General features: G+C 39.1%; 2 protein-coding genes across 4 annotated transcripts in view; one reads left to right on the top strand and one right to left on the bottom strand.

Annotated features, from left to right (window-relative positions):
* Positions 1-25,629, bottom strand: part of LOC109928744 (ankyrin-2-like) — a 909,810-nt gene that overhangs the window by 814,997 nt on the left and 69,184 nt on the right. The gene's annotated exons all lie outside the window — the stretch shown is intronic.
* larp7 (La ribonucleoprotein 7, transcriptional regulator) overlaps positions 1-25,629 on the top strand; it is a 36,404-nt gene that overhangs the window by 2,783 nt on the left and 7,992 nt on the right. For 2 of the 3 annotated variants that reach the window (XM_048618415.1, XM_048618362.1), the window contains 9 exons: positions 2,012-2,236; positions 2,318-2,418; positions 6,082-6,165; positions 6,972-7,136; positions 7,450-7,552; positions 7,637-7,975; positions 8,115-8,253; positions 13,800-13,954; positions 23,856-23,980. In XM_048618415.1, the coding sequence (XP_048474372.1) occupies positions 2,035-2,236; positions 2,318-2,418; positions 6,082-6,165; positions 6,972-7,136; positions 7,450-7,552; positions 7,637-7,975; positions 8,115-8,253; positions 13,800-13,954; positions 23,856-23,980 (1,413 nt within the window). In that variant the 5' untranslated portion in view covers positions 2,012-2,034. The remainder of the gene's footprint in view (positions 1-2,011; positions 2,237-2,317; positions 2,419-6,081; positions 6,166-6,971; positions 7,137-7,449; positions 7,553-7,636; positions 7,976-8,114; positions 8,254-13,799; positions 13,955-23,855; positions 23,981-25,629) is intronic. The other variant, XM_048618488.1, reaches the window with a different exon arrangement.

The following is a 25,629-nucleotide window of genomic DNA, read 5'->3' on the forward strand; positions in this document are numbered from 1 at the left end:
CCCTGATGCTGCTTGGTCTGCTGTGTTCATCCAGCTCTACACCTTGTTATCTCAGTAACTAATGTTTTATCTCTATCAATTTGATAACAGCACATCTCCTTCTTATGACAGAAAGAGGTAAGATTTGACAGATGTGTTCAAAATCATGAATTGCTTTGGTAGTGTGACCAAGGAGAAACTGTTGTGAATGGCAAAGGGTCTGTAACCAGACAGCACAGATTTAAGATGAATGACAAATGAACTAGAGGCAAAGTGAGGGAGCATTTTTACACAGCTAGTTGTGATCTGGAATGTCTGAAAAGGTAGATTATGTAGTAACATTCAAAAGAAATTCGAATAAATGTTTGAAACAAAAAGTATTAACAGAACGGTTGCGGAAGAGTAGCTAGTGAAATTGATTAGCTCTTCTGTAAGCACAATGGGCTGAATAGCCTCTTGTGCTACATCATGAGTTTAAGTAGAAGTTGTGAACTTGTAGCATTGACTATAGCATGGTCAAGTCTTCTTTGTTGGAAATCGTAGTACGAGAAGGGTATCTGGAAGACAGGATTTGATATAATGTTTTATTTTCTCTTTTTTTACCATGTGCTCCATCATAAGTGATGTTTGACCTGTTTATTATTAAGTCACTGTTTGCAATTTTCCACATCTGGATGTGGTATGGAGAGTGAAAAGATGGTTCAGAAGAGTCATAGAAGTTCTTTGCTAAGGACAGGCAAAAGAAACACTCCGTACAAACATTACTGAACACACAATGAAATTGTGAACTTCCATTTATGAGATAGTATAGCCATATTAATAACCAGCTGTTTGTTCAACAGACTATTTTCTTAGTTGGAGTGGATAACTTGATTTGTTAATTTTTTTTAATTGTTTTTTAAAAAAATAAAATATGTATATTCCCACCTCCCCATGGGTCCACCAACATCACTGTTTGTATGTTTATATATTAGTATGTGTACTGGCCTCTAGGTACGTTGTCCTTGTACCACATTCACAGGAACATACAGGAGAAGTCACACACTAACTCTGCTCCCTATGTACAAAGTCAGTTCAAACTTTTTCTATCCCATTAACTTCAATTGAAAAGAAAATTGGACCAAGTCCAGAACATAGGAACAGATGTAGGCCTCTCCATCCTCAAACCTATTCCACCATTCAATTAGATCATGACTGATCTGATACATACCCATCTTCCTGTGTTATTCCATAATTCTTAGTGTCATTACCTAATTAAAATGTAGTCCCCTGGAGGAAAGAGTTCCATATTTCTGCTGTTTTGTTTGAAGTACTTTATTAAATCACTTCTGAATGATCTACACTAAATTTACCGTTATGTGCTTTTTGCCAATCTCATCAGAGGTAACAGTTTTATTCTATTTACCATATCAAATTTTTTCCAATTATCTTAAACACATCAATTAGTTCACCACTTAATCTAATTTCAAGGGAATACAAGCCCCACCTTCTAGCCTGGTTTCATTCTGGTGAATTTGCACTACAACCCCTTCAAGAAAGGTGAATACTTTCTAATGTGCAGTGTCCAGAACTGAATACAGTACTTCTGAACTGGTTTAGCCGCAGATCTGTGTAACTGTGCTGCTGATTGTATCTAACCAGGTGTGACAATGTTAAAACACTTGCAATTTGCTATTACCTGCTTTGCCCTACTGCTGATTGCCCTTCTTTAAGTGATGCAGTATTCTCTGTGCGATTTTTAATATATTTCAAATGCTAAGATGGTTTCCCTTTTGCTTGGTATGTAGAAGAAGCAGTTTGTGAGGTGTTATGCTATAAAAACAGGAAAATCAGTTGGTGCTGGATTAGCCAGTCTTTGCTGAAGCATTGGTGATGGTACTGTATACTTATTGCCCTGCAGTAAACATTTGTAAAAAATTCCCTCGTGTTCTGGTTATCCTTATTGTATACCATCCACTGTCTTGTTTGAATTTGTGTTTCACAATTATTTTTAATGTAATAAGTTTAACATGAGTATTTTCTCTGCCAATAGTTTGTTGCTTTGCATTGCTGAATATGGGAGAGACAGAGAAAACAAAAAGTGAGACAACGCGTACTGAATCCAGTATCCAGAAAAAGGAAAAGGAGAAAAAGAAAAGGTCAAGGGTCAACAAGGTGCTTTCTGAGATTAAAAAACAGGTCGAGTTTTGGTTTGGTGATGTGAACCTACACAAAGACCGATTCCTTCAGGAACAGATTCAGAAATCCAGAGATGGATGTGAGTAATATATCTCTTGGTATATACCCATGGTTTAAATATATAAATCTTTTAACTCTCTGTGATTTTTTGACTACCCAGATGTTGACATTTCCGTGCTGACAGCATTCAACAAAATGAAAAAGCTAACCACAGATGTAAAATTAATAGCAAGGGCGTTAAAAAACTCAAATATCATTGAGGTGAGTGTGAATCCCTTCGTTACATATTATGACTAAAGGCTAACTCCAACCTTGCTGTCAGCACAAGCGCTGCTGTCACCTTGCTTTTTTAGAAAACTTAAACTGGAACTGTTTATAAAGACAGACAAAGAAGTATCTTGTGCATTTGAAGGGTTTAGAAAAGATTTACAAGGATGTTGCTAGGGTTGGAGGGTTTAAGTTATAGTGAAAGGCTGAATAGGCTGGGGCTATTTTCCCTGGAGTGTCAGAGGCTGAGGAGTGACCTTTTAGAGGTTTACAATATCATGAGGGGCATGGATAGGATGAATAAGCAAGGTCTTTTTCCCGAGGTGGGGGATTCCAAAACGAGAGGGGAAAGATTTAAAAAGGACTTAGGGGCCAACGTTTTCACGCAGAGGGTGGTGCATGAATGGAATGAGCTACCAAAATAAGTGGTGGAGGCTGCTACAATTACGATATTTAATAGGGATCTGGATGGGTATATGAATAGAAAGGGTTTAGAGGGATATGGGCCAAATGCTGGCAAATGGGCCTAGATTTATTTAGGATATCTGGTCGGCATGGACAGGTTGGAATGAAGGGTCTGTTTCTGTGCTATATATCTCTATGAAGAGACTGCAAGTTGCGCCGGAAAGGGAAAGACAGAAATTGAAAGCATGGTTGAAGAGATACGATTTTGAGACCGGATGGGGAGGAGTTACAGGCTGGAGCAGTGCACTTTTAAATTTGGTACGTTAAAGGCCAAGAAGATAATTGTGAACCGGGACAAAATGTTAGGCAGCTTGAGTAAGGTAAGGGGAACATTGTTTAGATACTTTAGCTTTTCTTCGAAAAATGCATGATATTTTTGTGTAAATCCAGCTCGTACAAAGGTTTCAAAAGCAGTCATTCAATGACGGATTTCCTCACTGTTGCAGTGTAGTGCTAACTTTCTGCACTGAAACAGACTTCATAATGAAGAGTGAATAAAGGAGCAAAAAGCCAAGAGATAAGAAGCATTAGAATAGGCAAAAGCTCAAAAAGAGGTGTCAGACAGGATGCAAATTTGAGGCAGTCAGTTTTGCATTCCTGTGTATAAACACACAATATGGTAAATTAAATGGTCATGCTGGAACTATAGGTTGCCACCTGAAATTTAAATATTGTGGCAACAAAAACCTTGATTCAAAGAAGTGGGGGATTGAGCAACTGTACTGATAAACTATTCCAATATTAGAGAAAGATGAGACAGTCTCTGTTTTTGACCCATGTGATTAGAATTAAGGAACAGTAGTTTTTTTTCTTTATTCATTCACGGGATGAGGGCATCACTGGCTAAGCAGCATTTATTGCCCATCCCTAATTGTCCATCCTAGAGGACAGTTGAGAGTCATCCATGTTGCTGTGGGACTGGAGTCACATGTATGCCAGATCAGGTAAGGATGCCAGTTTCCTTCCCTAAAGGGCATTAGTGAACCAGATGAGTTTTTCTGACAATTGACAATGGATTCACGGTCATCATTAGCTTCTTAGCTCCAGATATTTATTGAATTCAAATTCCACCATCTGCCATGGCAGGATTCGAACCTAGGTCCCCAGAACATTACCTGGGTCTCTGGATTAACAGCCCAGCAATAATACTACAGGCCATCACCTCCCCCAAGTGGAGCTGTTGTGCTACTGAATGTATATCACATGCCAAAAATGGGCAAGATGAGGTAGAGAAACAAATTCTAGAAAGATTTTAGATCTCAATCAAAATCTGTTATTGCTAATCTCGTGGTCGAAAATTGGGATAATCAGTACATAGGAAGGAATCCTAGAAATTCCTGAAATGTTTCCCAAAGACTTCCCTTTATGAAGTTTGAGATCAGCAAAACAGGAAGCATTGATGGATCTGGTTCTGAGGAGCAAAGTGGAACTTTTATTTTCGTAAGAAGATTTGGGGAACTGTGATCACAAGATCATCAGGTTTAGAATAGTAACAGAAATGAAGAAGGGGTAATCAAATGTAAAAGTACCCAGCAAGATTTTACAGTGTAAAAATTGATTTTGCAGCATACTAAATTCAATACTTTACATCAATGTTGATCAGAAATGCTGTCCATGTAGCAGCAAAGAAGAGGAGGTAAAAACAATATTAGACAAGATAAAGAATTTTAAGAATGGCATAACAAGTTCCGAGAGTATTTCCAAAGACAAACTTCTAAGTTCGACAATATATTTGTATTTAAACTACAAGTGCTGATGAAATCAGCAGAATTGGATTAGAGGAGTCAGTCAACAGTGTGAGTCTACATCACTATCAGCTGAGAAGTCAGATTACCTGGGATCATAATCATTTCGGGTCTGGAGCTGAGGGTCAGAGTCCAAGATTACTCTTGTGACTAAACTGTACGGGCCTATCCCCTTATTTATTATGCATCATAAATTATTTTGCAAAGACATGTTCAGTGGTAGCTCAGTTTGATTATCTACTCCTCAAAACATTTTGCAAATGAAAAAAATAATCAAGGAGCTTCTCTTTGCGCTTATGCCCTATATTCTTCTGGGACTGTTGTGACTTTACTTTCTTTATAGCATTGTATCAAGCCATTTTAAAGTGAATCTGTCTTTGGAAGTTTTAGGATACCATTACAATGTATCCAAAGTTTTAAGACAATTGGAAATTTAAAAATATTTTTAACATTCTTGTTTTAAACACAAGGATGTGGATTCAAACCCACATGGCATGATATAGCGCAGAAGGAAACAGTTGTACATGTGTTGGCTCCTGGGTAAGATCTGTGCAATTAATTTCTTGCTTCCTACAGTCCTGTACATGTTTTCCCTTCAACTAAATACTAAATTTATCTTGAAAATTACTCCTCTAAAGATCACTGCATTTAAAAAATCTTTCTGCATTCATCCTCTAGTTCAGCTCGTGATCTTAAAACTCCGCATATTCTGGTTACTGAGCCCTCTACTACTGGGAAATCTCCTTTTATCATATCAAGACCATTCTTGACTTCAATTGTAATAAAAATACAAAACACATGACCTCACCATTAAATGCCATTAAAGTGCCATTAAATGTTGCTCCAGCTTATTGGTTCTAAAACTTTCCCCGCATCCAATATTGAGCAGACTAACTTGGTAATAAGTTTACTTCTTTCTCCTATTTCAAGATTCACTTTTGAAACCTTCAGTGCCATTTGCAAGATTTTGTTTGGTATCCTCAGATGCATTTCATGCGGATCTTATGAATTAGATACATGTGACAATACTAAATCAACTCAAAAAGAAGCAAAGTGTAGTGAAAAGTTTTGTTTTGCGTGCAGTACAGGCAGGCAGATTGTCAAAGGTCATGGGGCCATTGGGTGAATGAACAGAGCGAGGAAGACAAAGTTACAGCTGCAAACAAGGTGTACAAAAAAAACCAAGATCGTTTTGAAATTTGACTCAATTAACAGTGGAGAAGAAGCTGTTCTTAAAGAGAACCTGTTGGATGTGTGTATCTTCCTGACCGAAGAGGATTAAAATGCAGGCACAATTGGCACCAATAGCAATTAAGCATGATCAAAATGCAAAATAGCTTGGTAAAATCAGTTTGTGATGATTTAATGACACAATGTGAAAGCATTGCATTAAAGTTTCACTTTTTAATGCTTTTTTACATAACATGCTTTTAAACTATGCCTTCAGCTGAATATAGAAGGAACAAAATTAAGGCGTCGCGTGGCCTTGGGAGTTCAGCCACAAGATGTTGATGACCGTACAGTTTATGTGGTAAGTATGAGTGATGTAACAGGGGGGTTGGTGAAGGGCCAGGTCCTCTACAGTGCAGAAGAGTTCATTTGGCCCACTGAGTCTACATCCCAGCCAGACCCATCTCCCACCGTACGTGCCTACACATTACAGGGTAATTTATGACCAATCCACCTAACTAACTTGTATGTCTGTGGACAGTGGGAGTAAACTGAAGCACCCACAGGAAACTCATGCAGACAGAGAAGGGTCTAGGCCCGAAATGTCAGCTTTGCTGCTTGGCCTGCTGTGTTCATCCAGCTGTACACCTTGGTATCTGTGTATAGAAGTGTCCCTGGCAGCAGTGTTAACCACTGAGCCACTATGTCCCAAATGTAGCAAGTTGGTTTGAATTAGAGAAGTTTAACAATGCTCAGTATAATTCAAGGTATTTCACTGCCAAGGTTTTCCACCAGAAAGGATCATACTGTAATCATACCATGTTGTCACCCTTTAAATCCCCAACTGATCAATTGTGCAACTGTAGCTTCCTTGTCACCCAACTGCACTTTTGCTGCAGCACTTATTTTACCTGATTGTTGCAAATGTAAATTTAAAATTGCTTGGGTGAATTGATTTTGTATTGTGGTCATCTTGCCTGCTTCCATGCTTTCTATCCTCATCCCAGTTAATTTTCTGAACCCAGACAAGAATCAAAACTCATGAAAGTTGCTTTTGATGGATTGGCAGTATTGTGCATATAATCAGTGAGGATAATTTCCTGCTCATGGGCTTCAGATGCTGCCAGCACCTTATTTTTAAATCTACTCATTGTTCTTTTATTAAAGGAGTTGCTACCCAGAAACGTTTCACATGGTTGGATAGACAGAGTGTTCAGTAAAATTGGAAATGTCGTCTACATCAGCATCCCTCGTTACAAAACAACTGGTGACCCAAAAGGATTTGCCTTTGTGGAATTTGAAACTGCATCAGGAGCTCAAAAAGCTATTGAGGTGAATGCCCTACTGGTAGATCATAGCATTATAAACCTTTCATAATTTGATGGCCAGGAGGCTGGCAAATACCAAGTGTAACAATTCCCCAGATCTCATTCTGCAACTAATGATCCAAGCATGTGCAAGTTTTGCAAACTTGCAAACCACTCTCTTCCCCCACCCCCACCCCCACCCCCACCCCCACCCCCACCCCACAACCTGTGTCAGTTAATAAATGCAGAATGGGAGGAATTAAAAACAAGACAAAATGTTAACTGAGCAAATGTTTTATTTTAACTATTGAAGTATATTCTCAATTTGTACTTCCAAGCTGTTAAACAATCCTCCAGAAGATGCTCCACGAAAGCCTGGAGTTTTCCCCAAAACTGTAAAAAATAAACCAGTTCCTGTGTTCAGCTCCACTGACAATATTGGTACGTAATAGCAAGAAATTAAAAATTTCAAAGAGTTTTGTGGTTTTAATACAAGTGGTTTTAATACATACACAACCTTCACAGATACAAACAAAAGTACAGATGAGAAAAAGAAAAAGAAAAAAAAGAAACCTCGAAAATCAGAAAACCAGTCAACTACAGAGCCAATGGAACAGTCCCATCCCAGCCTGGACAAAGGAAAGGGGAGCAGAATGACATCAGACTGTTCAGAAAATGATGTTGCAGATCTCGGCAGAAGTAAATCAAAAGGTGAGACACGGAGACGAGATAAAACTGAAGAGACCAGTCGGAGAAAGCGGAAACGAAGTAGCCCTGGAAAACTAGAAGAAGGATCCTCTGCAAAAGTAAGAAAAATCAGTGACAGAGAAAAAGAGAAGACAGATAGTGAAAAAGACATTAAAGGTATGATTAACTCCTTTTCCTGAAAATTATTTTGCTACAAAATCTAATGGAATTATTTTCAGGATAAGGAATTTTATTTTCAATTTTAAATGCAATTTCCACTCTCTGCACTGTTTGCTAACGCATTCCATTTTTGAAGATATTTCAACAGAAGACGAGCGTGGTTCTGGAGACAAGAAGGATGAATCCCTATTGAAAAGCAAGAGAAAAAGGAAAAAGAAACACAAAGACAGGCACAAGGTAGAAGAAGAAGTTATTCCTCTCAGAGTTTTATCCAAGTAAGTGAAAATATTTTAATTTTATTTCTATTTTTAACCAATAACCCAATTAATCGATAACTTCCAGCTTAATATAAGATCAAACCTTACTAGTTACTGGTATCCCGGAGTTTCTGCTATCTAGCATTGTGTCATCAGTTTTCTTGGGCAGGTTGCACGTTTTAATTAGCCCTGTGAATTGACATAACGAAGTGTGCTACATGTTTTGTAAATTTTAAAACACCAATATGAAGCACTTACTTACAGCATTTACAGCAAGTTTCCCATGTTGGTGCTTCAAAACTACATTATCCTCTTCACTAGTACAAAGTTGCATGATGTGAGGTAGAAATCCCAACAAGCGAGCACTTACTTCCGATGATAGCAAGTTCTCACATGTTAGAGGCTCCACATCACAAGTTTAAAATCAGCAGAGATGTTGCTTGGAAGTGTTGCTTCTAATTGCTGCACAGTGTGATGCAAGAATTCCCAACATAAAAGCACTTACTTCAGCAGGTAACAGGAAGTGCTTGTATGTTAGGAGTTCTTGCCACATTTTGAATTTCAAGTCATCCATGCAACCCCTGGAACATGAACATACGGTCAAACCAAAAGCAAATGGTAAGAACAAAATTAACATGAATTTTACAACCCTCTCAGAAACTTGGTGGTGCATCTGTGCAGTAGAAATCCCAACATGAGAGCACTTACTTGGAACATAAAAAAGTACTGACATGTTAGAGGTTCCATAAAGCAAGTCTTGTCTAGTCCATTTAATATCTCTAAATACCTGTACCAAATCAAGAGAGCTATAGATAGAATTGTAAATTGTAAAAACCAAAAGTTTTGAAAAATTTTGACCTCCAGCATTGAATCACCTTAATTAGTCCACCTGATGGATACTTTCATAGTTGTGACCCATAGGCTACGATGGCTGCAGTTGTGATCAGAAATCCCAATATGATAAGCACTTATTTGTAAAAGATGCACAGCAAGTGCTTGCATATTAGGATCTCTGAAACAACAAGCCTGTAGTGCAGTGTATGGAGGATTTTTAAAATTATATTCCGTGTCTGACGTCAACATTTTTCAATAAGAGCGAAGTTTACAATTTCTTTAAAAATGAGATGCCAGTTCTGGCAAAAATGTGCTTGCTTACTAACTTAACCGAGAGGGAAGTCTGAACAGAGTCCCACCTTCTGTATGTTAAGATCTGTAAGCTAGAGATTCCAACATGTGAGTACTTACTATTGTAAGTGACAGCAAGCTTCACTTGTTGGAGTAACTAGCAACAGCAAATCAAAGTTGAAAAACGAAAAGAGGCAATTTTAGATTTTGGTGGCAAAAAGAAAAGGTTGGCTCTGCACCCCCAGTTTAGCACTGTAAATTCTGGTGCATTAAGCTGCAAATATGATTACAAACAGCCTTCATGACGGTACTGGACAGTACATCACCATTGCTGAAGTGCAATACCAGTGTTTAAAAAAAACAGCATTGCACGATTGCAGTGGTGATACACTGTAGCCGCTATCCGCCTTTTTCAGTACAAACTACGAAAAATTTCCAACTGGTCACAAAGTAACCATTTCCAATGGCCTTCCCAAGAAAATGTCAAAAGAAAACAAGTATCCACTGCCACTTCAACATGAAAGCACTTACTCAACTTTTAAATGACAGAAAGGCTTCAATGTTGACGTAACAGGGGACACATCGAAAATTCTTCCATCGGTTTCCACCGTTGTGAATTAATATGAGTGAACTTGCACTACAAAAAAATTACAAAACCACAAGCTAAGGATTATATACTTGCCAGTATGTTCTTGCTTATCTTCTCTTGACCAGTTTAAATGATTGTTGGAGTTAGCTGGTATTTATATTTCTTCCAGGTAAAGTGATTTAAATGAGGCACCTTTTCTAAAGGGGCTGTTCATTTGAATTTCTATTGTTTAGGTGATGTATCTAAACTTGTTTACCTCAGTGGGTGGTGCTGGCATGTTAATAAGCTGTAATTAGCAGCATTTGGTGCCATTACCAGAAGGCTGACTGTTCTTAATGCAGTATCTCCTTTTCTTTAATGGTATTAAGATAGTCTACACAATGATATATTAACACACAATTTTTTTCTAGACAATGTGGCTCTGTTGGATATTGTTCTGAACATTTGCAGTTAATTATTGAAAGAAGGGAGTTGCCTAAGATTCACTTAATCTTTTTAAAAGTACAAATCTTAAAACATTTCTGAGGAAAAATGTTTTGAACAACTTTTCCTAAAATACATAATTTGAAATGAAACATCTTTGTGCTGTCCTTATAATTTGTGAAGCAGAAACTTAATCGAATAGTTAACATTAGAGAATGCATTAAAGTTAAAATCATGATTAAAGATATTAAGTAAGATTGCAACTGTTGAGATTTGTCACATTGCATACAATGTTACCTTCAATGAATGTTAGTCCAGAATATGCAGTGAGGGAAATTAACATCTGTAAACTAACTCCTTTCATTTGTATTTATTAATCCATATGATTCTTTATCCTCTGCAATTGATATATGGGATATGGTTTTAGCATTATAAATCATGAAAACACTAGACATCACTAACATGCACTACAATCTATGCAATTGTCAGATGTCAAATTCAATCAGGACAGCTATAATCTGGTGGTGCCCCATTACTTTCCATTACTTTTCCTTAACTTTTAAACTTCTCTTCTTGATGAGGTAGTAGGAATCTTCCATTGCTTCATTAAGTGGTTCTTATTTATGCCAGCCTTATCAGTTAACACTAGCAGTCCATTTGACTGCAGAGGCATCACAACTTAGCGAAATTCTATTCTCCCATCATCAGGAGCAGGTAACGTACATTCAAAATGTGGAATTCAAGTACTGTAGTTTGTATCAAGTAATGCAGATGTAATTCAGAATATGCACCCGATACATTGATGATAAATACCAAAACCAAGGGGCATGCTATAACATTGATTAAGCAAAGTGTATTATCAGAAGCAGGTTTTTCTTAAAAAGAATCAATGCCTGAATTAATTCATTGGAAGCCACTGAAATTCAACAGTGCATCACATTTGAAATGCGATTTTTCATATGAAATTGTCAGTCTCTGTTATGTTGCTACAAGAAGAAGTTAAACAATGACCTTTTTTTAGTATCTGGGGGGAAAGCAGTCTTGATGCCAGAGCAGGCTGTGCTCATGCATTTTTCAGGAGGTGTCGCTAAGTAGTCTGTTAGTGTAAATTGCAGAATGGCTTATTTCCAAACTGATGTCTAGGTTACCACGTTCAATGTTTTCTAATAATTTTGCCATCAGTTATATAATATGTGTGAAAAGGGAGAATTTGCACATATTGGGAATGTGACTGGACTAGTAATCCAGAACTCCAGGTTAATGTTCTGGGAACAAGGGTTTGAATTCCACCATGGCAGATGGGAAATTTGAATTCAATAAAAATCTGAAATAAAAAGCTAGCCCAAGAGCACCCAAGTAAACACTGTTGATTGTTGAAAAAACTTATCTGGTTCACTAATGTCCTTTGGAGAAAGAAATCTGTCCATATCTGGTCTGGTGTACACATGACTCCACATCCACAGCAATGTGATTGATTCTTAACCACACTCTGCACAATTAAAGATAGGCAATAAATTCAGGGACAAAAACAGAAATTTTTGGAAAAACTCGGCGAGCCTGGCAGCATCTGTGAAGAGAGGGCAGAGTTAACATATCAGATCCTTTAGAAATTCAGACCGTACTATGGAGCAAAGGATAATTTTTATATATGTAGAGCATTCCAACTTCAAATGGATTAAATCGTCATTTGTTATAATGAATGCATTATCATTCAAGTATAAATGGAGAAGGTTGGAGCATTCTGCAGCATATTGTTTAAATTTTGATGCTCCTAAAGTTACTCCAATTTTTACTGGGCATGTTAGATAGATGATGAATGAATCTACGCTTGCATGAATGATTGCAGCTGCAACAAAACTCTAAACTCAATAGCAGTTTGGACAAAGGAATTTGCAGTCCATCCTCGACCTTTAAATAACTGCAGTCTCTAGAATGATAATACCGTAACATAAATGTGTTAAATCCACAGGATTCATTGCAGTAAGTTGCTGCAAAACTCTTCAAACCAATTACTTTTGCCAGTCAGAAGGACAAGATCAGCAGTCATATGGAAACACAAATGCATTCACAAATCCCATTCTGAATTGAATGTATCACTGCCCTTTCATAGCTGAGTCAAAATTCTGAAACTCCCATTATTGGTGTTTCACAGGAGTTCCTCCTGGTGAATTTTTTTCTATTTCTTACTGAGCAAGTCCCACTGAGGATATTTTTCACAAATTATTCGTCTTGTTTCTGGGTGGTAGAGTGATGTCTGCTGTGTTTTTCAACATTTGGAAGCTATTGATTTCAGTAACTGGAGTGAAATATCATGAATCACCTTTGTAAGGCAGTATATATAATGACAAGGATTTCATATTCTCGTGAAACTATTAATAAAAATTAATATTTATCTAGGTCTCATACTTTGAACCATTACAATTCTGTTGTAACCGTCAAATGTTCTGAGTGATCTGACAGAACCTTACAAAGACTAAATGAAAAACACAAGAACTGAGGATGCTGTTCTGAGGAAGGGTGACCAGACCCGAAACACGAACTGATTTTTTTCTTCACCGATGCTATCCGACCTGCTGAGCTTTTCCAGTAACTACTGTTTTTGTTCTTACAAAGACTAAGTCTGGGAAGATAACAAAAATTTTCTGAAAGCTGAATTTTCTTCAACTTAGGTCCCCCAGGGTACAGCAGATAAAAGAGTTTATGTTTACGGATTGCCATATACCAACTTTGAAATTGAGCAATCTGGTTTTTAAGTGCATGTTTGTCCAGCAATTACTCAAGTTAATTGACTGCCAAGCCATCTACTTTTTGAAGTGGAAGTTAGTTTACTTGTTCTCCTACATGTCCTGTCAGTTTGAGGTGGTTAGTCTTCATGGTTTTTCAGTCTATTTTAAGAAGTAGCAACAAAAAATTCAGAACTTGTGCATATCATTTTTTACACTGTTCTTTTTCCATCTGCTTAGTTTGAATCAGTAACACCGAAAAGGTTCTCTGTGCTTGTCTTATGCTAAATTTAACCCAACTGGACCCTAATGTCCGGTTAAATAATCCACCATTACTGACTCCAAGATAGTAAGAACTGCAGATGCTGGAGTCAGAGACAACACAGTGTGGAGTTGGAAGAACACAGCAGGCCAGGCAACATCAGAGGAGCAGGAAAGTTGATGTTTCGGGTTGGGACCCTTCTTCATTTTCTGTGTTTCTCCAGCTCCATACTGTGTTACCACCAGTAACTTTCAAGGATTTATCCATAGAAACAAAATGGCTACATTGGGTAAGAGGTGGTGGATGAGGAACTGAAAGTGCATTTATTCTGCCGTACTGGTCATGAGACAATTGTTGAAGGGGTGTGTATTTTACAGTTATAGTGCTATGAGAATATGTTATTAAGACTACATGTCAAATATACATATAATTTTTTTGCCAGGAAAGAGTGGATGGATTTGAAGCAAGAGTACTTAATGTTGCAGAAGTCCAGCATGTCCAGTTTAAAGAAAACTATGCTACAAATCAAACAGCAAAATGGTGGAGACCTGATGGATGTGACTGACAAAAACAAACAAGAACTTGAAAACAATAAAGGTTGGTTTCTGTGTATCTGTTACATGATACCAAAAGCATGTGTGTCATAGAAATTGTTTAATCATATTACTACACACTTTTCTCTTATTTGTTCACACTTTAATTTATTTTCCATCAGGAAAGATATTACAGCAATGCGTGGTGACAAACTGGCTATTTACGCTCATGGTTTCTTACATTGCAACTGTGTCTGCACTTCAAAAATACTTCGTTGGTTGTTGAATACTTGATGGTCTTGTGAAAAATGCTGTAATGGTGCATTTCTTTCTTTTTTGCTATTCCTTCTATGCTAGGCTCTCCATGTTTGCTAATGCCACCGGGTCAGGTGGGAGAGCTGAAAGAATCCAGGAATGAATGGATAATGCAACACTGTACTTTTAGACTGCAAGGTAGAATTTGCCATGCCTGTTTAAAGATAGACTGGGAGACAGGAAGGAGTCAGGAGGATGCCCTGACTCTTTCCAGAATTTTTGCCAGAGTCAGGAAAGATGGCAGATTGGATGCTTACTGAGAGGCCAAATAAGTGATCAATAAGGGCCATATCCCACCTCCAATTTCCAGGATTGTCCAAAATAAAACTACTTGAAAAAGTGATAACTATTACATTATGTACACTGCACAAATTATGTTACGATATTTAACAATTACAATAGAAATAATTAATCAAATCACAAATACATATTGGGAACAGCTAATCACGTTAGAACATCTTCTGCCATTTATAATTCAAGTCGCTGAAACAAGTCTACATGTAAGGAGACCCACCCCAAAACTACCTGTATCCATTCTGAGATAACAAGGTGTGGAGCTGGATGAACACAGCAGGCCAAGCAGCATCATAGGAGCAGGAAGGCTGACATTTCGGGCCTAGACCCTTCATCAAAAAATTCATCCATTCTACTCGAGGGAAAACATTAGTGATGAAGTCAAGATTCAAGCTACTTATCGACTACAAAAACAAAGTTGCTGGAAAAGTTCAACAGGTCTGGCAGCATCTGTGAAGGATCATCAGTTCTCAGGAAGGGTCACCGAACCAAAAATGTTAACTCTGTTTTCTCCTTCACAGATGCTGCCAGACCTGCTGAGCTTTTCCAGCAACTTTGCTTTTGTTCCTGATTTACAGCATCCGCAGTTCTTTTGATTTCTACTTGTAGGCTAATCTCGGTTATCCAAATACAGACATGATTATGTTTGCGTACACTGTACACTGAGTATTATTAATAGTGCTCTGTGTTTTGCCAAAAAAAAGCGCTACAGAGAGATCACAAGCTTTTGATTGCCAGTTACAAAGTAAAAATCTGCCTCAATTTTCAACATAAATTGATGACTGCATAGCTATTATTTAGTTGTTTAAATTTAAGCCCGAGAGACTGATCTTTTTTTTTCAGACATTCGCACGGAAACTCAACTGGATTGGTTTTGTTTAGCTGTAAGGTGCAATAATGATCATACATTAAACTTTGAAAATCTTTATCAAAAGCCAGCAGATCTGAACTGGTTAATTTAAACTGCAGCTCTTGAGTGATGAATAATTCCGGCTAATTTACAAGTTTGAGGAATGTGAAGTAGGTGCCATTATCTCTCTCTAGACAGTGAACAGGGTGTTAAAGGTGTTAGCCGGCCTGGTGCACGTGATACTGTTTACTGCACGGAAGAACTGAATCTTCCACAGAATTTTGTAGCATGGGCCTCATGATTTACCTTGGAAGTTATAATTATGATTATCATTTATTAAATTTATATTCAACAATTGGGCGAGGGGTACGTAAGGGAATAGCAGTATTTGTTTTGTCGTGCCTCTCAGCACACAATCCTTGTTTGAATTGCTTGTGGCTCTGTGACATGCGTACATTAAAAATGGACAGAACAGGCAGCCCCTTTCTAGAGGCATATGCTGCAGATGTATTATTGCCCAAATTAGTCCTGCTCCTGTTAATACGAGTAATTAGTAAGATCTGTGATTCTAAATATTTGACAGACTTGATTTATTATTTTATTCAGAAAGCTGAACAGAGATTTACTTTGACGTGTGTATTGTGACCTAGATAGAGGTATAGGAATGACCTATTTCAGTTAAGAGAGGTCATTAACTAAATTAAGTTTAAAACAATTGTGAGGACTAGAGGAGAGGGGGTTGCAGAATTTTCTGATTGAAAGGAATTTTGAGACATTAGTTAGGATCTAAGTTGGCCATTCACTCCTTCAAACCCTGTCTGCCATTCGGAAAGTTCCTAATTCCACAGTTTCCCCTGTTTTCTACCTCGATTTTCCCCTACCCAACTACAATCTTACATACCTCCACTTTAAAAAATAGTTAATGACCCTGCCTCCATCATCTTTTGGTGCAGCATTCTAAAATTGCGCAACACTGTTGAGGGGAAAAATATTTGTGAAAGGACAACTCTGAATTTTAAGACTGTGTCACCTAGTTCTAAGCTCCCCCACAAGTGGAAATATCTTTTCACGTCTACCTTGTCAAGACTATTCGAGAACTTACAAACTTCAATCAAGTCACCCCTCGCTCTTCTACAAGATAAACTTGTCATTTACCTTCACTTGACATGCTGTAACCTACAAAACTATTGACCAAAAGCTGAAAAGGAGGACTATGCTGAATTATTCCTATACAGTGGCACAACACAATGAGGTGAGTAGCCTCTTGTGCTAAAAATGTTCTGTTTTTGTTCTGAAGGTTCAGACAGAAAACTGTAATTTATTATTCCTCGCCATTGATGTTGAATGACCAGCTATGTAGTGGCAACATTCTCTGTTTCATTGCTGCACTCTGCCTGGTCTGTGAAACAGATTGAAAGGCCCTAGACACTGGAGTGTCTCTGTTCTAACTTGCTCCAGTTGACAGAGGATGCTCATTGATGTGGGACCCTGAAATTCTCCTTGGTCACCTCTGCCTCGTCACCTGTGCTCCTTCTCAGACATGATTCTCTGCATGGTTGCATTCCTTATATCTATTACTATTACACTTTGTTGCTTGTTAATCCCTCGTGGCACTACTGGTTAGATATTGTCACTGTGCTTGGAAGGTTGCACCTTCCATTTAACATTTTGGAGGTTCTCTTCCTCCGTTTTCAGATGCTTTTCAGCCAAGTCGAATAAATATATATTTGGGGTTGTCAGCATGAAATGTACCAAAGTGCTTCATCAAAAAGTCAGCGAGAGCATGTGTAAGCGCACACATTGTGGACATTTGCCCAGACAATATCAGTTAGGATCAAATAAGAATTAGAAACACAATGGCATTCTCCTTCTACCGGGGAAAGAGAGGAAGGAAAACTTTGTTTTTTTTTCCTTTTTTTGTTTGCTGGTAGTAGGATAATGTTTGTTTATATAACATTCTAAGGGACCATCCAGTGAAAATATATGGGTTGAAATTAGAAATGAGAAAGGAATGATCTCCTTAATGGGTTTGTATTATAGGCACCCCAGCCCCCAATAGTCAGAGAGAAATTGAGGAGCAAATACATAGAGAGATCTCCAGAGAAATGTAGGAATAATACGGTTATAATATTAGGGGATTTTAGTTTTAAAATAGTTATGGAAAAGGATAAACCTTCCATAAAAGTTAAAGTTCTTAATTAAAGTAAGCCAAATTTTAATGGTATGAGACAAGAACTTTCAGAAGTTCATTGGAGTAGACGATTGACAGAGACAACTGACAAGTGGGAGGCTGTCAGAAGTGTGATCATGAGAGTTCAGAGGTGTTGAATTCCTCTTAGAGTGAAGAGTAAGACTGTTAAGAGTTGGGAGTAATGGATGAATAAAGATATTGAAGTTCTGGTCAAGAATAAGAAAGAGTCATATATTAGATATAGAAGGCTGGGATGAAATGAATCCCTCGAAGAGCATAAAGGGTGTAAGGGCATTCTTAAGATGGAAATGAGAAGGGCAAAAAGGGGATATGAAAAAGCCATGGCAGATAAGGTTAAGGATTCTACTAAGAGCAAAGGAGCAGACATGGAAAGAATAGGGTCACTTAAAGATCATCGAGGTCATCTTTGTGTTGAACCTCAAGAGATGGCAGAGACATGAAATGACATTTCCTGTCAGTTTTAACTGTGGAGAAAGAAATGGAGGCTAGCAAATTGTTTAAAAAATCAATATTTTTTTTTCCCCTGGAGCATTTCTGGTGTCGAGACATGGGGCCAGTGAGAGTGAGTGAGTGAGGATGATGTTTCAGGCAATAGTGAGCATGCTGGATCATGTGCCTTGGTGGGAGGTGGATATATTAGCAGAGACAGAATGAGTGTGAGGTATCAGCAAGATATGGTGACACTTAACTAACGGAGTGGAGGACACTGACCTTCTTCCTACCGTACTGGCCATTCCTCCAGATGACCTGAGATTCCTATAACCTAAATGGCATCTCAGACCAGGCTGGTGTGGTCTGGTGTCATGTCCTCGACCACCGGTCCTGGGGGTAGAGAAAATTCTGCCTCTGCACGTACCATTCACCAAGACGCAGTCTGTAAAATGGGGTTCCAGTTTCCCCCATCTGCCAATTCTGGGGCAAATTTCAGCAACTGTGCAGGGCAGCTCTGGACTGATGGTGCTTACCCAGGTGCACAACAGACTTTTAAAAGATGGCACAGATACAAGGGATCCCAGTGAATTCTGGGATATGTGCTGAGTGGCAAGATGTTCTGGGAATAGCATGTGGTAAGAATGGGCAAAACCTGGACCTGAGAGATGCAACTGTGGCAGAGTATATAAATAATGAGGTGAGCTTAGTCAGATACTGCAAAAGAACTCACCAGCCCTCATGGCAAGAAACCCTTCAAAACTCTCAACACAGCTTGGACTTAACTAAAAATAATGTTAAGGTTCGGCCCAACGTCTTTTCTAATATCCGTATTTCACAGCTAGTTAAGTATTTGCAATTAAGTATTGCAATTTCAGAAATTAATAATCTAACCTGCAAACAGACAGGCCTCACAAATAGCAGAGAGATAAATGCTCAGTTAACCATGTGATTCTGGTTTAGGGATAAAGATTGGACAAGGTGTCAGAATTGTCCTGCTCTTTGGCAAATAATTGTGTGGGATCTTAAAGCCACTCTGCAGGACAGACAGTGACTTGATTTGTTTTTCCAACTTGCAACATGCCATCACTGGCAATGCAACACACAATTCAATGAATTATCCAAAATTATGTGGTCAAATCACTGAAGTGGAGTGGTTGACTTGGAGTTCATTGTACTATGCCTCTGTGCTCATAATAATGAACACTGTCTTCTGACTTCCATTGTATCCTCCTGTGGCTGCAGATTCTTCCGCTCTGCCTGCCAAACCCCTCAGTTTTACAAAGTCATTCTAGTCTCTCAAAATCGTCAAATCCTATCTCTTTGATAACACTTTAAGCCACCAACTTGAATCTACCACAGCAGTGATTTGAGCTTGGATATTATCATCCCTCCAAACACTTTGGCATATTTCGTGCTAAAGACCTCACCTAACTATGTATTTGGTTTATACTTAAAATAGATCAGCCCTATTTTTAACTGTTCATTCTCAGCCACAAAACTCAACTGAAATTAAGAACGTCCCAGTAAAATTGTACGGAAGTTTGATATTTGCCTATTTGCATTTTTAGTCGAGGTATAATTTTTTAATATCATATTCAGTGTATCCAGAACCAGGGGAATACATTAAGAAAGAAATAATCAATCCAAAAACTGCTTGACTAACATACATTGAAGAAACTAATCTCCTTTTGGTGGATAAAATTCATTCAGATTAGTTTATCTTTGAACTCAAGACATGCTTATCTTGATCCAGGTCAAACATGATCACTTACTTCATTTACACATCAAGACTTGATAAGAATATATCGAACAGAATCAGTGTGTTAAGACTGAAAAAACAGCAGATGCTGTAAATCAGGAACAAAAACAGAAATTGCTGGGAAAGCTCAGCAGGTCTGCAGCGTCTCAGAATAAGGAAGGGTCACTTGACCCGAAACATTAACTGCCAGACCTGCTGAGCTTCTCCAGCTATTTCTGTTTTAGAATCAGAGTTGTTGTATTGTATACAGCAGGTTATTTGCTAGAGTGAGTGAGCACAGGAGATTGGGTATTTGGACACACACAATCACGTACTGAATATTATATCTGTAATTGTTAGGTTGTAGAAAAGCATTTCCCTCCAACTGGTGGAACTGCAGCTTAATAGGAGACATGATGTATATTCATACTATAGTCAAGGGTTTTGACAAACAGAAACCTTGCATTTTACAATGACTAGTAAGGAGTTTCAAACACCATCCATTTGCCAAGCAAAAGCTCAATCCCCTGCTCATCAGTCCTCCCAATAATCGGTGAGCGATTAGGTCTTTGCGTGGTAATAATTGGAATTTACATGACTTCAAGCTGGAAGTCTAGAGCAAAGGCAGTTCTTGATAACATACTTAACAATACTATACCTGAACCATTTAGATCCATTTGTAACTAGGGCACCATTAATGGTTTTTAACCAGGCCTGGTCAAATAATGGGATCTACATAAAAAGACCAGCTTCTGAGCGTTGACATTTTGTCAACTCGGGCTGCTGATATTCCTGCAGGCCAAAGTTCTAACATGTAAAACCAGTTGAACCAGTAATGGGGGCTGCTAATTAAGATTTCATCAGCACCTTTTTTTCTATTTCAAAAATATACTTTATTCATAAAATGTCATTATATACATACATAGGCACTGAAGCAATTCGGTTCTGTACAGTAGCAAATGAAGATACAAACATTGGAGTTTGACTCTACCCAACAAACAAACCAAGGGTATTTCTTACTTGTACAAGACAATATTTGAAGCACAGGGAGGGTCTGATAACTTGGACAAAAATACCTTAGACTGTGGTCTTCCCCCAGTGCGCCTTGGATTTGTACACATAGGATTAAAGCCTCTACTTGAGGCGAGTGGAATATCCAACCTGAGGGAAGACTGTATATACTATATTGGGCAAACAGAATCCATACAGGTCGGTTCAGATTTTTTCAGTCATTTTATGACAAAGCTCTTAAACACAGTGACAGCTGTCATTCGATCAAAAGGAGGAGAAAAGTCTTTGGAGCTAGTATTGAATCACAATTGGTACATTTTGTTTCGAGTACATAATTTGAGTTATTTTGCAATTTGTTTCCGTTTGGATGAAAGAATTTAGGTGAATGCTCTTTTATTCTTGTCAGTGCTGCATTTAGCTGCAATTGCTGTTAGAGTTACTTCTTCAAAGTATTGCTGATTTACCTGAATGCAAAATAAATTTGTTCAATGCATCGATTTAAACCCTTAGTGACAAAAAGCTCCCTTTGCACCGGATGCTCCTATTTCCTTCCACAGTCCAAAGGTGACAGGTTAGGTAGATTAGCCATGGGAAATGCGTTGTTATGGGTATAGCGTGGAGGGGTGACATGCTCTTCAGAGGGGCCAAATGACTTATTTCTGCACCATGGGGATTCTACAATTCTGTGACAGATTTGATAAATATGAAAAGAATTCTGGTATAGTCAATAGCATGTGATGTATAAGTAACATTCGGCCAACAAAAATATTCTGTTTAGTTAACAAAGGCATTATCAAAAAAGTCTGACATCAACTTTAGGGAGCTATTAGCAGATAGGAGTAGAAACTTGGTTAAAGTGACAATTTTTAAGGAATTGCATAAAGGTGGAGAGGCCGTGAGCTTAACAGAACTTTACAGAGTGTGGCTTTGAGGTGATGGAAGTCAGGTGGCACACAAAGGAAGAGGATAACACACAGAGACCAGATTCTGGGGAACTGAGTGTTTTCCTGTGATGGGATTTAAGGGGCTAGATGATCTGAGAGGATACCTTTATGAAACCAAGAAAACATAAGCAAACCTTAACAAAAAAGTTAGTAATGAACTATTTCCCTACAGGTTCCTAGATTTCACATGGAATGACAGTCACCATTCCTAAAAATGTTGACAAAACTGTCATTAGTTTTTCACGGAGAACCTGAAGCACCCTGTGGTGGAGTACGCATGCCGGTTCAGATTCTGTTGATGCCAGTTGCTGTTAGCTATAGGTGCCTGCACAGAGCCATTTTTGCTATTCTCTAATGCTTGTCTGCATGGCATAGTGGTCAGCACTTCTGACTCGCAGCACGAGGGACTTGGGTTTGATTCTAGCTTTGGGCGACAGTGTTTGTGGAGTTTGCACGTTCATAGAATTCCTACAGTGTGGAAAGAGGCCATACAGCCCAGTGAGTCCACACTGACCCTCCGAAGAGCCTCCTACCAGCCCCACACCCTATCCCCATAACCTCACACATTGCCATAGCTAATCCACCTAGCCTGCTCATTCCTGGACACTATGGGCAATTTAGCACGGCCAATCCACCAAACCTGCGCACCTTTGGGACTGTGGGAGGAAACCAGAGCACTCGGAGGAAACCCGTGCAGGCACTGGGGGAACGTGCAAACTTCACATTGACAGATGCCCAAAGCTGAAATCGAGCCCAGGTCCCTGGCACTGTGAGGCAGCAGTGCTAGCCACTGAGTCACCACGACGTCCTCCCCATGTTTGCATGGGTTTCCTCCAGATGCTCTGGTTTCCTCCCACAGTCCAAAGATGTACAGGTTGGGTGGATTGGCCATGCTAAATTGCCCTGTAGTGTGCAGGGATGTACAGGCTAGGTGGGTTGGCCATAGTGAATGTGGAATTATGGGGAGGGGGTGGGAGAAGCTGGGTCTGGTTGGGATGGTCTTTGGAGGGTCGATGAAAACTTGATGGTCCGATTGGCCTCTTTCTGCACTCTGGGGATTCTATAATTTTTTTCCCTCTATATATCTCCTTGCTCCCGGAGTTTTGCGAGGTGTGGTCACTGCGCACTACAGCTTTATTTGCCTTGTAACATTGCTGCTGAAGCCCAGGGTGCCACAAGCAGTTGTGAAGTTGGGAAAATGCGACATTTAGAGTATTTTCAATCCTTGCAGAGATATTAACTTCCGAACTTTAGACTACCTTCCGCCCTGCTCTGCACTGTCTGCCTACCTTTCATTTCTGATGTTGTAAGCTTTCCGGTTTTAATATCCAACACTGGTGGACACATCTTAGCTCTCTATCCCCACCGGATTTCCCTGTCTAAATCTGTCATACTCTACATCACTTTGATACTTTTAACTTGCTTCTTAAAATCTACAACTTTGACCAAGTTTTTTGTCATCGAATAGCACCTTAACTAGCTGTATCTCATATTTTGTTCTCTAATGCCCTTGTGAAGCTGGTATGTAAAAGCCAGCTGTTGTCAGTATTGTCATTGCTGGACTTTGGCTCTTTAGACAATTATTGGCATCAGGCACTTTGTTACTATTCACATGAGAGTCTTGATGTTACATACTTTGAACATTGTCCAATTTGGTGGTAGATACAACAAGTAGGCCAAACCCGACCTCGCTTTATGTGGGTCTAACTAAACGTGTACTCGTACAAATCCTTCCAAATAAGTTCTGAACAGAGATTGGACTGAAGCTGTTTTTCCCAGCCCCTCCAAAATTCGGGGGCACTGACATGAATTGCGATAGCTGTACCATTACTGGCGGGAGATCGAGTGACCCCATATAGACAGCATACAGGTCAAACCTGAGGCTCCCTCAGCTCTATGCCTCTGCTTCTCACTAATCAAATTCATTGGAAATCAGGAGCATTCAAGATTAGTCTTTAAGAGTTGTAGGAATTTACATTCTATAAGGGGAATCAACTGCAAGATGTGAGTCAATTAACATGCAAATAGTTTTGAAAAACAAAAGGCTTTAAAATTGTGCTTGGGCTGTTGGGATGGGGTGGAATGCGTGAATTCTTTGAATGTGTTGGAGTAAAATATCTTGAATTTCAAAGCTATTGATGCAGACTGTATTGTTCTCTTTTACTAAAGCAATGGTTAACAATGAAGGAGCCCAACCCTCTGTGAAGGTTAACACCCTGGGGCCTCAGTTTGTGAGTGGAGTCATTGTGAAGATCACCAGTTCTGAGCCCCTGCTGGGCAGGAAACGGATCAAGGTAAATTTGTGCCCTCAAGCTAGTTTTTTTACTTTGAACCAGTTCTCGAGGCAGACTGTCATCCTGTAACATTTTGTACGCCCTATTAGTTGGTTTTCTCAGTATTTAATCATTTTCTGTGGCCAAATGGATATTGCAACTTCTTCAAGATAAGAAGTTAGTGTAGAGTTTAGAAATTTTCTTTCCATTGCAATGGAATATATTTTTAAAATTCCTTCACCACACCTTCCCCCCACTGCACACAAAAAAGACGGCTTTGTGGAATGCCCTCCTATTTATACTTTATCCCTCCAAAAAAATCTAAGCCTTGTTAATCAGACTGATGGTCAAAGACTTGATTACTGATCATAAAGCCCAGGTCGTTCATTTCCCTGAAGCTTCTTTAAGAACCTTTTCTCTAAATTCCAAAACTTCTGTCACAAATTAAACAAATGGTTGTTTTAAATATTACAAAAAGTATGAACCTCCATTTCTTAACAACTTTTGCCTGGCCTACTGCATCATATAGGTCCTATACCTCTCTGCCAAATTGTTTAGTCTTACAGTGGTGGTGTTACGCAGGCATGGAAAATTTGTTGGGGTTTTCATTTGTGATCACTATCCACTGACCTGTACTGAAAGTTAATTTGTATAAATGCTGGATATGGAGAAAGTCTAACTGAGATTTCACACTTACTGTAGTGGGATTGCTATAGAGTGAGATTACTGTAATCGAACAGGTGGGTGTCATTTCCTCCCTGCAGACCCTTTTAATTGGAACAAATAGACATTAAAATGAGGGTAGTTTGACAGCCCAGTGACTCTTTAGCCCACCGACATATTGGAGGATCATTTGAGTGACATAGTGGAAGTTCACTGCGGTAATTTCCCCAGGACTGATGCACATGAATGCTGGCTTAGTTAATATCAATTGAACAACACCTGTACAAGGTGCTGGTGAGACCGCATCTGGAATTCTGAGAGCAGTTTCGGTCCCCTTATTTAAGGAAAGGTAGCATTTCATTGGAAGCAGTTCGGAGATCCATGAGGATGATCCCTAGTAGGAGGTTAGGACTCTACGCACTGAAATTTAGAAGAATGTAAGGTGATTTCTTTGAAACATGTAGGATTCTTATAGGGCTTGACATGGTAAGTGCTGAGAGGATGTTTCCCCTCATGGGAGAGTGTAGGATGAGAGTGCATCGTTTCGGAATAAAGGGGTGCCAATTTAGGACTGGAGTGAGGAGGGTTTTCTTCTCTGAGGTTTGAGAGTCTTTGGAACTCCCTACCACAGAGAGCTGTGAGTCCTTTGTATTTATTTAAGGCTGAGATAGATATATTCTTGTCAAGCCCGAGAATCAAGGGTTACGGGGAAAATGCTGGAGTTGGATAGGAAGGAGTGTTGGATCAGCCATGATCCTATCGAATGGCAGAGCAGGCTCAAAGGGCCCAGTCCTGTTCCTTATCATAGAATTCCTACCGTGTGGAAGCAGGCCATTTGGCCCATCAAACCCACACCGACCGTCCAAAGAGCATCCCACTCAAAACCATCCCCCTACCCGAACCCTGTACTGCCCATGGTTGATCCACCTAGCCTACCCGTCCCTGGACACTACGGGCAATTTAGCATGGCCAATCCGCCCAACCTTCACATCTTCGGACTGTGGGAG

Source organism: Rhincodon typus, chromosome 1 (assembly GCF_021869965.1).
Source record: "Rhincodon typus isolate 14 chromosome 1, sRhiTyp1.1, whole genome shotgun sequence".
NCBI lineage: Eukaryota > Metazoa > Chordata > Chondrichthyes > Orectolobiformes > Rhincodontidae > Rhincodon > Rhincodon typus.